The 12,440-nt window shown below is 38.7% G+C and overlaps 1 protein-coding gene across 1 annotated transcript in view; it reads left to right on the top strand.

The window, feature by feature from the left end:
• Positions 1-5,646, top strand: part of KCNQ3 (potassium voltage-gated channel subfamily Q member 3) — a 203,221-nt gene extending 197,575 nt beyond the window's left edge. Inside the window, exons 13-15 of the mRNA XM_074898411.1 lie at positions 2,015-2,113; positions 3,856-3,940; positions 4,892-5,646. Of these exons, the coding sequence (XP_074754512.1) occupies positions 2,015-2,113; positions 3,856-3,940; positions 4,892-5,629 (922 nt within the window). The 3' untranslated portion in view covers positions 5,630-5,646. The remainder of the gene's footprint in view (positions 1-2,014; positions 2,114-3,855; positions 3,941-4,891) is intronic.
• Positions 5,647-12,440: the final 6,794 nt, after the last annotated feature.

The following is a 12,440-nucleotide window of genomic DNA, read 5'->3' on the forward strand; positions in this document are numbered from 1 at the left end:
GAGCCATGAGCACAGGTCAGAGCTTGAGCTAGTGAGCTTGTCTGGTTTGGCGTGCATGTGTGTGTATACCAGTGTAGCCATATTAGTTCAGTCTCAGCACAGCCCTGTCCACATTCCCTGAGCTCCCCAGTCACTCTGAGCAGCAAAATGCCATTCAGGCACACCCTTGATTTCTCTCAAGGGTATCAGCTCAAGGGTACAGGCTGAACCAGTGCAACTCTTGCTGCATGTTTTGACCTTATCTAGACTTACCTTGCCTTTGTAAGGCTGTTTTGGCCCTTCCATTGACCTTCATAATTTCTTATTTCAAAGTGCTTTTCCATGTACTGGTCTATCTCATTTTCAAGTATCTACCATGTCTGGTTCCTATCACACTATTATTACCCTAGAAAAGCTGCTTTCTTTAATTATATACTACAAAACACTACTGTCACTCTATAAAATGAGCTCTGCATCACATAAGCTTAGGTTTCAACGCAGTAATATCTTTTTGAACTCATGAAGTTGAGGAGGGCTCATGATGTTAGAAACCTGCACCTGTCTATGGTGAGGTCTAGATGCCTTATACTGGAGATCCTTCCTTACCTCAGACGGAGGTGTTGAGTGATTTCAGTCAGCAGAGCACCCCTGAGATACTTGCTTGAGTCCTAGCAGCAGTAAAGGTGCCTGACATGATTAGGCCCATCTCACGCAGTGGTTGTGGCAGAGCTCTGGGGGATGAAGACCCATCCCAAGTGAGTCAGGGCAAGAATCACAGCACAGCCTCAGCCCTGTCATGTTCAGCTTAGCGATGCTGTGCCCCAGTATAAAGAATCACCAGTAGCAGAAGAACCACAAATTTTCCACAGCCGTTTTGCATGTATACAAGGAAGATGTTTTTAGAGGTCTTTGAAGAAAAAACATAATCCTGGCAAGGCACATGAGATTCCTCTTATATTTAACAGAGAGCTAATCAACATAATTAATGGCCTTTTAGGCAAAATTGATCTCTGCTTAAACGAGATGCCTTCATGTGATCAATTGAATCTCCCTTACTCTCCCCAAATTTTCTTCACTGTGTTGATAGTTCTCCACTGATTGTCACTGGACAAAACCAGGGAGGTGAGTCCTACTGACTCTGTCTATGAATAGCGAGATGCCATAGGAGTTTGATGAGGCATTGAAGAATGGCCCAGCAATGATTGGGTGCCTAGCAAATATCGAGCTAGTTTTGTGAGATTTGCTTTGAGCTTTTTAATGTTCTGTTTTCAAAACTCCATGGGGCACCATGAAGCCATGCAATGTACCTGAATGGCTAACTGGTCTGTGGACTAGTGCTGACTGATACCTGGTCAGTTTGGTGTGTGAACTGAATGAACAGAGGCTGGTTTGCACCTGGGCAGTTGGATATGCCAAATGAGAGAATGTACTGATAGAGTAAAAGAGTGTAATTAAATGTGCTGGATGTCCTGGAGCCTCCCAAACAATCCTTTATGGTTTGTTCCAAATAAAAAAAAAGTAGGAGTCCTTGTGAAACCTCATTTATAGTTCTCAAACCAAAAGAATAATTAGTAAAGACAAAACAAAATACTGATAATTAGGCACAATAACTGCTAAGAAGTTATTGGTTTATTAAGAGTATCAAGAATTTCCACCTTTTGCCAATTTTGATTTCCAGTATCCAGCACAAAACCTGATGTTTTTAGGAGCAGCTGTTATTGGAGGGTTTTTTGACAATCATGCTATTTATTTCCTTGGAAGGAAATGAAGCCATGTGTTTCAAATGTCAATGTTTAGAAACAGGGAGCTAGATAATTACTTAATTACCACGAAATTATCAGGTAATTACAATTCAATGTATTGATTGTGGACCCAGAACAGAACAAACACGTCATGACCCTCAATATATTACCAATTCAAAATGTGCTTCCTTTTTTAATCTTTATTGCTGTTTGCTGCAGAGATGCACAGCGTTTTCTATCATGTGTTACAATTTAGAGATGGACTTATGCAGTTGCACTTTTCTTTTTTTCAGAGTAGATATGATTTTTACGCCTGGACCTCCATCTACACCCAAGCATAAGAAATCCCAAAAGGGAGGAGCTTTTTCTTACCCTTCACAACAGTCTCCCAGGTGAATTTTTTATGCCTAGTATTTTGCACAGACCGAAAAAGAAATAAAAAGTTTACCCATACCCAGCTAGCACACTGTTATAGTAATGATACTGAGAGGGTATGTTGCTACAAGGTATATATGTGTAAAAATTGAGCCAGAAAGAGACTAGCTTACAATGTATGATGGAAATCTAAACTTAATGGGATCTTAATTGTTTAGCTCAACTTCTCTGTGTTTTGGAAATGTGATTTTACATGAAATGCATACATGTGATTGCTGATGTGCTGAATTTCTAACATTCAACTAGTAAACCCACTTAAAAAAAATCAATAAGAATCACCAGTAGTTTGAAGGTAAACTAGTTATCTTCATGAAGTGGGAAAAGTTTTGTTATAGCCCCCAACAAATGGTAAGCACAGAGTTTTAATGATGCTGCTTTAAAACCAATAATTGGTGAGAATTACTGAAAATAAATTGCAATACCAGGTTTCTGGGTGTGAACATTACAGCGTGTAGTTGTATTGCTGCATTCCTGATAGCAAGAATTCAATAATAAATGACATTTCTTCTGTTATTTACAACTATCAATCTGTCAATAAATACCCATGAAGAACCACACAAGACCATCAACAATCTGTCCCCAAAGCTGTTATGGTTGCTCAGAACAAAAGTAATCTTACATAAAGTAAATTAACTTGGCTCTATCTGGTTTATTCCACCCGGTGAAAAATCTAAAAACATGTAAATGTGAAGACAGAGACCTACATATATGGAAGAGGCAATGATCATTTGGGAAACAAAGCAGATTGCAAAATTTGAATGAGTCGATATCATCAGTAACCCAATGTGCAACATCTGACAAGTTTTAGTTATAGTTTCTGCTTTAGTAATATCTATTCACAGATATATTTTGAATTTTGTCAGAAAGAGAAGAACTGGACCTGATAAAACAAAACTTTTAGGATATATTTGTTCTAAATCATGTTAAAGAACAAGAGCTTAGAAATTGTTTTTCTAGACTTGGACATAGGTTATAGAAAGACAGAAGTACCTTTGAGGTTGGTTTGGAAACCTTTTGAGAAAGATTTAACTTGTTAATGACCATCCTAAATCCCATGAAGTTATAAATCAAAGTTCTTTAGTTAAGCAGAGATCATCTTCTTACCTCCTGAAGTTAGTCCATCTGATGGACGGGCAATAGAAAATTACGTAGAAGAAAATTTATTCAGGAATCTACTTTAAATCTCCAGGCCAGACTGTCTCTTTTCGTCATTTCCAGTCTCTGCCACTTAATATTTGGTTTACTCAAATTGAGAAAAAAACCCTTAAAAACTCAGATTCAGTCTTCAAAGACAATTATAAAGAATTAGATTTAAAAACACATGTCCATCTGTAGATCCACTATCTAGACTATCTCAACTTTTTTCATAAACCTGAAATTATTTCACCAAATCTGAGACTAATTTCACTTTCATTTTGAATTTTTTGTTTGCTTTTTTTTTTTTTCTTTAAATCTTTTAAAATAATTTTAAATTGAACATCAGGACTACATATTTTATAAATGCATTGGAATCAAATTGAACAGACTTTTGGTCCTGTTTGCATGATAACTAAATTCAATCTTTTTTTTTTTTTTTAAATGGGTCTCCAAGGAACTATATGAATATACCACCAAGATGGTAATTCTGTGTTCTGATATAAAATAATTACTGTGATGCAAAGAAAAACTGAACACTAATAAAGTGATTCATTCTTTATAGAAATGATCCATATGTAGCCAAAGCATCTACAGCAGATACTGAAGACCAAAGTATGATGGGCAAATTTGTTAAAGTTGAACGACAGGTATGTAATTTCGTGACAATGATGGAGGCTGAGGCGCTTGTACAGAAATGATAAAGATGACACAAATTCTTTATGGGTCTTGGCTGACCCAGTCAGATTTGTACTGTTGGTGATCAAGACTCACACAGATCTTGTACTAATGATCACAAAACTATGCTGTTAGTTTTTTGTTAAAGAATTTAATTACCTGGGAAGTGCGCATTCTGAAGCCTGATGAATCAATGTCATTATATATGGCAGCAAGACTCTAACCATGATGTTTAGAAGGGACGTTTTCATTCCTTTAAACTCCATATTCGTCATGCCTGGTGTTTTGTTATGAGCACCACCTTCTTTTGTAGGGCCTGGCACTCAAAAGCATTGCTTCCACAGGTATTTTTAGGCCCTCTGTGTATCCTAACCTATCACTTCACAAGTCGAGACACTCTCATTTTTAAATACATAACTAAGATGGAGGCAAGTGGCATTGATTCACATCAGTTCCCTTCATGTTTTCTAAATGTTCAGAAACAAGTATTCTCAAAAGAGAAAGGAAAATAGTCCTGATATTTAACACTGATGTGGGACTATTAAGAGTTAAGAGAGTAGGTCTACGTGTGAAGGTGATTCCATATGTGGTATTTTGGTAATAGCTATTTACCATATGGTCATGATTGGTCATAACATTGTAGACTGCTGTTGGACGCTGGACTGCCAAATATCCAGCAATTCTAAGAAAATTTTTTGGCACAGTTCATAAGGATAGATCTTCTTAATCTGGAGCAGTTAGAGGATAAACTGGCATCCACTGCAGCCCAGCTTCCAAAGGAGTGTCATGATTATCCTGTAAATACTTTCATGACTAATTAAGATGGCAGCACACCATTGCTGGGAGCAGTATATGTACGGAAGCATTGACTCTTTTGTTGAACAACTGACTTGAGACAATATCGTAACATTACTATTTTTCAGGTTAATGACATGGGGAAGAAACTGGATTTTCTTGTTGATATGCATATGCATCATATGGAACAGCTGCAAATACAAGTCGCTGAGATAAGTCCGTTGAAAGAAACTGCTTCTCCTGCAAAGGAGAAGAGAGAAGAAAACAAATATTCTGAATTAAAAACAATAATATATAAATACACTGAGCAGTGTGCTCACGAAACTCCTTACAACTTCCAGCAGGTTCCAGTCAACAAAGTCAGTCCTTATGGTTTCTCAGCACATGGTCATACGACTCATTCACAACCTTTATCAATAGGTGGGCAAAACTCTGGCAAACTGCAAGCCACACCTTCCTCAACTTCATATGCAGAAAGGCCAACAGTTTTGCCTATATTTACATTAATGGACTCCCAGGTTAGCTACCACTCTCAAGGAGACCTACAAAGCCCTTACTCAGATAAGGTATCTCCAAGACAGAGAAGGAGCTTAACAAGAGACAGCGATACTCCATTATCCCTTCTCTCCGTCAACCATGAGGAACTTGAGCGCTCCCCAAGTGGCTTCAGTATCTCCCAAGACAGAGATGACTTCCCATTTGGCCCCAATGGAGGATCGGCGTGGATGAGAGAGAAACGCTACCTAGCAGAGGGGGAAACGGACACAGACACCGACCCTTTTACACCAAGTGGCTCCATGCCTTTGTCTTCTACAGGAGATGGGATTTCAGATTCAATATGGACCCCTTCAAATAAGCCAGTTTAAAAGTGCGTGTGGGGGCAGTCACTGGTTGACTTCTCCATGTAATGTAAGCATACTTTGTATATCTCACTTACTCTACACCCAAAGCTTACTAGTTCAAAACACCAATGGCTGCATAAGATGCATGTGATATTAGTGGTAGTCATTCTGCACCATTTCATACAATTTACTAATGCAGTTTTTTTCATGCTACCAAAACTAAGGAGCTTAGTTTTGAGCATGGTTTGCATGACTTTACCCTATATAAATGGTACAGCTGATTTCTTCTATGATACATATCTATCTGATACTCTTCAATACAACAATGGTGAATTGATAACAGGCAAGATATGGTGGTCCTTGCTACATTTTGTAAACGGAGCAGCAAAGTAAAAATATTTTCAGGAGCAATATCCCTTTGTGGAAACATAACATCTGAATCCATTTTCCAATATAAGTAAATCAATCTCTAACCAACCTAGCCAAGAGGGTCTAATATTCAAAGCAGGGAAAAGCTGAGTGAAAGTAAATGACCTTACTGAAAAGGTTTTGTGAACAAAATGTTTCTCCTGTGATGTCTTATTTACAACTACCCATGAAATAAAATGTCAAAATGAAACTAAGAGTAGAATTTAAAATTATCAAATCCACCTCCTAGGTTTGATCATGGGTATTTATTTATTTATTGCAAAATGTATATATTAATCCCTCAAACTACTTTGAAAATCTTCACTACTGTTTATAAAATTGCTCAAAGCTTGACTACAATTCTTTAGAATATCTTTTGCTAAGACTACTTGCTACTTACGGGGCCAATTTTTTTTTCTCTTCCAAAAATAAGATTGTTCAGTGTAGGGAACTCCAGGTTTATACACTCCACTGTTTTATTGACCTATGTGCTGCTAGGTAAGCTGCATAATGTAACTGTGCCTCAGTTTTCCTATCTGTTAATTGGGAGTTACACTTCTGTACATATACACAGGTTGTAAGGCTCAATTCACTAATATTTGCCAAGCGCTTTGAGCTCCTCAGGTGTGCAGAGTTTTGCTATTCTGTTCCCTGGGAGTTTCACAATGTGAAATGCTGCAAGGATCCGTTTCTCTCTGTTTACTGTTTCTCTTGGAAATGGACTGCTCCAAATCCATGAATACGTGCCATATTTAAGATCAAGGTACAAATACACAAATACCATTTTTGTCACCTGTCCCTGAGCAACAGAGGGATAAGTGTGCTCCCTAGGCCTCAGCCAAATATTTTTTAACGGGAATTGAAAATTATGTTGAGGGAGAGCAGGAAAACAATCCAGTGTACTAGGAACAGGGAAGAAATGAATCAAAGCTCTCACCACTAAGTGGGAATGTAGTATCTATACAGGTAGTGGACAGGTAAACTGTCCAAATATCCTGTGTAGGATTCATCTGGGGTGAACACCAGCGTCCATGAAATAGAGGCCATTTAATGTTGAGTTCAATGGCTATGCATTCTTTACAGCTGGTGGAAAACTAATCAGTACAGTTGATGAGCACAGGGTACAAGAACCAAGGCACACAATCAGCTTTAGGATGAGATTAATCTCATCTTTAATTCAATTATCTATAGTGACCAAATTTCTACTAACTTCAAAGGGAGCAGAGGGTGACTGGCTTAAATGTCATATGATCAGAGACTCACAGTCAGTGGGAAGGCTCTCACCCCTACCCACTGATCCAGGGTGCAGCCCCTCTACCATGGTTCATGCCCACCTCCTGTGGAGAATGACCCCTGTCACTCCACACGATGACTTCACCACCGTGGCTAGAGCACTGGACAACAAAGACACAAGGATTTGGCCCATGTAAGATGTTAGAAAGTGGACTTTCTGTAGTGACTGCTTGTATTGTACTGCAGCTGCATATGTGAGCATCCTTAACACATCCAGTCAGAGCACAAGAAAAAGAGACACTTTACTGGGGTTCCCAATATTTACTGGGTATTTACAGCTTGGATAGAGTGCACTTCAATGGAAAATACCTTGTTGGATTTTGCCTACTGTAGTAAACTTCATGTTTAATTCCTCAGTATCACTGACATCTTGTAACAGTCATTTCATCCAGGAAGCTTCTATTCTCTTCGAGATATAGGCATTGCCTTAATCTTCATTGTTTTTTCTCTATTTAAAGAGACATCTACAGGATTAGGATCTTCTTACTTCATCCGCTTCTTCAGTTAAATCATGATACAGCCTTCTGGGACAAATCCTCAGGGAAGACAAACTGTAGTGGTTACTTGAGTAAATAATGCAGACCAGTTACCAGTTTGAAGACTGGGCTGAGTCTATGGAGCTGTTCTGAGGCCAGTAACTATGATGACACGAGGCACCATTTTGGTAATTACTTAATTGACAAAACAGCCATTACCTGAAAGATAATCTGTGTTTGGTACAGTTCCATTGCTAAACCTGAATAGAATAAAACTGACAAAAGTGTATTTCATTATAACTTGGCATATTGAGAAGAATTCTTTGGCCATCAGTGATTCTTGGAAATACCTGTATTGCATCTGCTGCGGGCTTTCTGATACAGTAAGTATCAGTGCCACATCTGTGGCAGCTTGTAAGATTTAACCCTCATATCATAAATGAATGAAAAAGAGTGACAAATGATTTTAACATTTCTAGACTTCTTCTAAAACTGGTGTAAGTGCATGCTAGACAAGCCTGCTTCACTTTTCTTATATGTCAAGTGCCTGGCATTCCTACTGATTTCATTTGAGTTTGTCCCTTCTTAAAATGCTTTCTAGATCTGTGCAATCAAAAATCAAGGCAGCCAAAACCCAAGTGCAATCTGAGAAATTTGTTTGCGAATGTCTTTGACAGTGGCTCTGCCATGAAGTTCCCTGCCCAATTCCCCCTCAGATTCTTCAGTTCAGGTTTCTAATCTCTCCCATACCAGGTCATATAAAGGGAATCATTTCTCAGTATTAAAGTTCACTGGAAATCCATAAATCACCACATTATAAGGTATGTTAATTCCAAAAGAAAATGCAAGCAAGGGCAGAGACTTGGATAAGTCTTCACCTGCACACTGAGTGCAGCCCCCGAAAAAGTGGGATTTGGGCTGCCCTGCCTTGTGTACACTTAAGAGCTGAACTGCCTTTAAGTGAGCATTTTCTATGGGCTGTAAGCACCAATTTACTGTATGCAACTCAAAGCACCAGGTCAGGTATTTGTAGCCACATCATTAAATATTTAATGATGTGCTAGCTGGCCAGATAAGGTCTGTCTCTTCTTAATAGGCATTGGTGGTAAGCTCAGCAAGACCTTCTGCAGTGGACGTCTCTGGATCCTCTGGAAGAGTCACAAAAAGAGGGTCAAGGAAGGACTGAATAGTTTATTTTAGTATTTGTTTTTTCTAACACCCTTCTTTGCACGGAAAGCAGTCACTCCTCTCTGTCCAGAAGGGTGAGGTACTTAGCAGCTTTCTGCCTGCTACATCATCTGGATTAAAAATAGGGTGTGCATCAGTTCTGCTGTCTGTGCTGACAACAGGTACATGTCAAAATGTCACCAGCAAGGTGAGATCTGGAGACCATCCGTGATCTGGGATGTACACACAAACTTCATCAGACTCCAGTTCAGATTGAGTCCAGGGAGTGCATCAACTTTGGAACTGCAGTTTATGTGTCTGCCATAGATACTGGACAAAACAGAATAAAGTATGTGTGATTAGTGACCCTGCCAACGTTTAAAAGGTCAGGACCTGTTTTGGAGAACAAGTTCCCCACATACAAGGAATCATTATTCACAATTTCACTTGACTGAGGCACCTGGGCCAATAGTACTCTTTGTACTATGAATGGATTAGATTTATCCCTTCTTCCATCTGTGTGTGCGACATTTCAGTTTAACAGTTATCAATTTTGTTTGGGTCCAATCTTCCTAGTATCTAGACTGACACTGACATTTGTTTACATGTAGTTAACATTAAAGAGAATTAACCATTGAAATTCACTCTTGGCTGACTCAGCTCCTACGAGTGACCAAGGATTCATTTCAGGCTTTGAGATGGTCTTCATAATCAGAAAGTGTGGGACTTTTCCTTTGCTCTCCTCAAAGTCGGTAAGAATCCTTCTCAAACTGAGGCACGGGGAGCAGGATCGGGTCCTAATCTGCCTTTATTTATGAATTTCCTTGTGAAAGACAGGGCTGATCTGGAGACATTCTTTTTAGCTACATTTTTACACTCATTTTTCAGTCACTAACAAATGACACACATTTGGAAGTTTTTGAAAAGGTGAATCTGTGTTTACGTTGTGTGCCTCTCTTTGCAGCATTATTATCAATCAAGTTTCCCCACCTTAGATTCAAACAGAATATTTAATTAAGGCAGAAGTGAATGTTTAGTTAAATTATGCAGGTAGACAATATGTGGTTTATGCTCCATTTAAGGAGTTGGTCCTTTAAAAACAACCTAGTCAGGTAATGGTTCTTGTCCTTGCTTTGGCTTTTCCCTGCACTGAATTAATCAGTCTGGCTCCTATCAAAACAAAAGGGAATTCAGCATGTGGAGAGATTGATGGAAAAGTTCCTAAACTGACTTTGGATATATTTGCTCTGTTTTTATCTGTAACTTTGCTGCAATGTTATGGTTCAGAGTGGAAATAGTTTTAAAATTTTCTGCTTCAAATTGTGGCCCAGCAACACCGCAAACTAGTTCCCACCTGAACCTGCGTGTAGTGGGGCTGCTGACTTGTGGCCTTCAGGCGAGCACCGTGGTCCAATCGGTTTGCAAGATCACAGCCTAAAACAATCAGAAAATGCAGATTAAGGAGCAAATTCAAGTGCTGCTGGGAGCCTAGTTGTTACAGGGGGTGTCACATCTGCTTGTGTAAGAACTGGATTTTTCCTGCTTAGTGCAGAGCATGTGAGAAAGAGCTGAATCTTGATTCCTTGCACCCCACAGCCCCCACCACTAAGCTTTAGGTGCCTAAGACCTGCAAACCTACATTTTCTACAGCACCTCACAAGTTTGGTGTGATAGCACTTTTTCAGGAGCCCAACTGAATGTGGGTGTTCACTTCTGAAGACCGTTTTTAGAGGTACAAAGCAAAAAGGGGCTATTTTCAAGTGCTTTTAGCTGGACACTGTGGGAACAAAGATCCTGGGTATCGCTATTGCTTCTGATTATTTAGGCTGTAAGATTTGATCCTTCCCAATTCAGCTTTTAGTAGCTTCTCTCTGAAGTTAAGTGAAGCAAAATCCTGGAAGTGGGATCCTATTTCCATCCTCAAGAATACGCTGAGACTGAAGGTTACATAGCCAACTGCATTTTGTTTTCTAGTTATGGCATCTTATTATTACTAGTATTTGTGCCTTGCTCACTGAAATTTTCTTCATGCTACAAAGATGCTTTTCAGATTCTGGCTGACAAGGGAACACAACTTTTATACAAGTGGCCTTTAGTGCTCTTTATAATATTATTTATTGTAATTTTTAAACTGTATGTGTAATTTATATTCTGGCACTGTCCAATATTTGAACAACTTTAATATGTTTATTTCAATATATTATGCAAACAATACTTCTTAACTGATTTTTTATGTTCTGTCTTTAAAAACTGCACCACTTATTAATAAATAGAAATTTCAATTATGATGTGGAAGAATTTATTTTCATGTATATCATGATATCTTCACACATATTCAAAGAACACAGTGTCAAACGTACCCCCAGCAAAGACACTGGAAAAGATCCTTTTAACTTCATCTATGCAGGACTGAACCCATAGCTACAAATAGGCTTTATTTGGCTTCCACAGGTAGTCCTGTTATAACACACAGTAGATCCCATTATTTGTGACTTCTTTTGATTTAGTGGCCATGTAGCTTATGTGTCTTTGATCATATGTGTGTGGGAAAATGCAAACTAGGGAAAAATACATTCATATTATGAAAAATACATTCACATTCACATCATACATAAATACATTAATGTGGTAAAATATTATGAGGTTGCACATTAATATATAGAGAACATAGTAATGGCACGAGGCTGCTCTAAATATCTTCTACAAGGAATTTAACTTTTGGCAAGAGGGTTGCCTGAATTCTGTACCTGGTTCTGTTGCATTTCTGTGTGCTCTTGGCCTTGCATCTTCCTCTGTTTGTCTTCCTGATGCATAAAATCACAGAAGGCTGCTCATTTGCCTCCCAGCAACACTGTGGGACAGAATGAATTATTTAAAATGTCTTGCCTTTTACACAAATAGGAAAGTGTTATCGAGGAAAATTAATCTCAAACATCTTTTTTACAAAGAGTTCTGTTTGTGGTTTTGGCTGGGTATATCATTTTAATAGTATTAAAAAACATATATTTTTTTAGGTAGGGTATGAAGGTTTTTTTCTCCTAGCTGCTAGTTTGGAGGTTGCCATGGAGGGTGCATGCACATGTGCATAACTAGATTTGCTTGTCTCACAGCACTGCAGGAAGATTGGTGTGTGTGTGCAAGGAGAGATACACTGAACAGCCTGTCTGGATGAGAGGGTTTGATTTGTCTGAGTGACAGAAGTCGTGTAACAGTTCAACATCAAGTCAAAGATATCAGTTTCTGTTCTTCTTAGACCCCTTTCAAAATGAGTGGAGGAAAATCAACACTTTTCAGAGCATGGTCCAGTCAGTCCTACATCACATGACCCAGACTGCCTCTCTCAGATGATGCCTGTCTCTAACTGGCATCTTTCTTAACTATAGAGTTGAAAATGACCAGCTTGGACGAAAACTTATCTTTCACGTTGCTAAACAAGATGAGATGAATCCCATCCTATCAGTTCAGACAGAAGGCTGAAGGGTAATTGTCCT

Source organism: Athene noctua, chromosome 2 (assembly GCF_965140245.1).
Source record: "Athene noctua chromosome 2, bAthNoc1.hap1.1, whole genome shotgun sequence".
Classification (NCBI taxonomy): domain Eukaryota; kingdom Metazoa; phylum Chordata; class Aves; order Strigiformes; family Strigidae; genus Athene; species Athene noctua.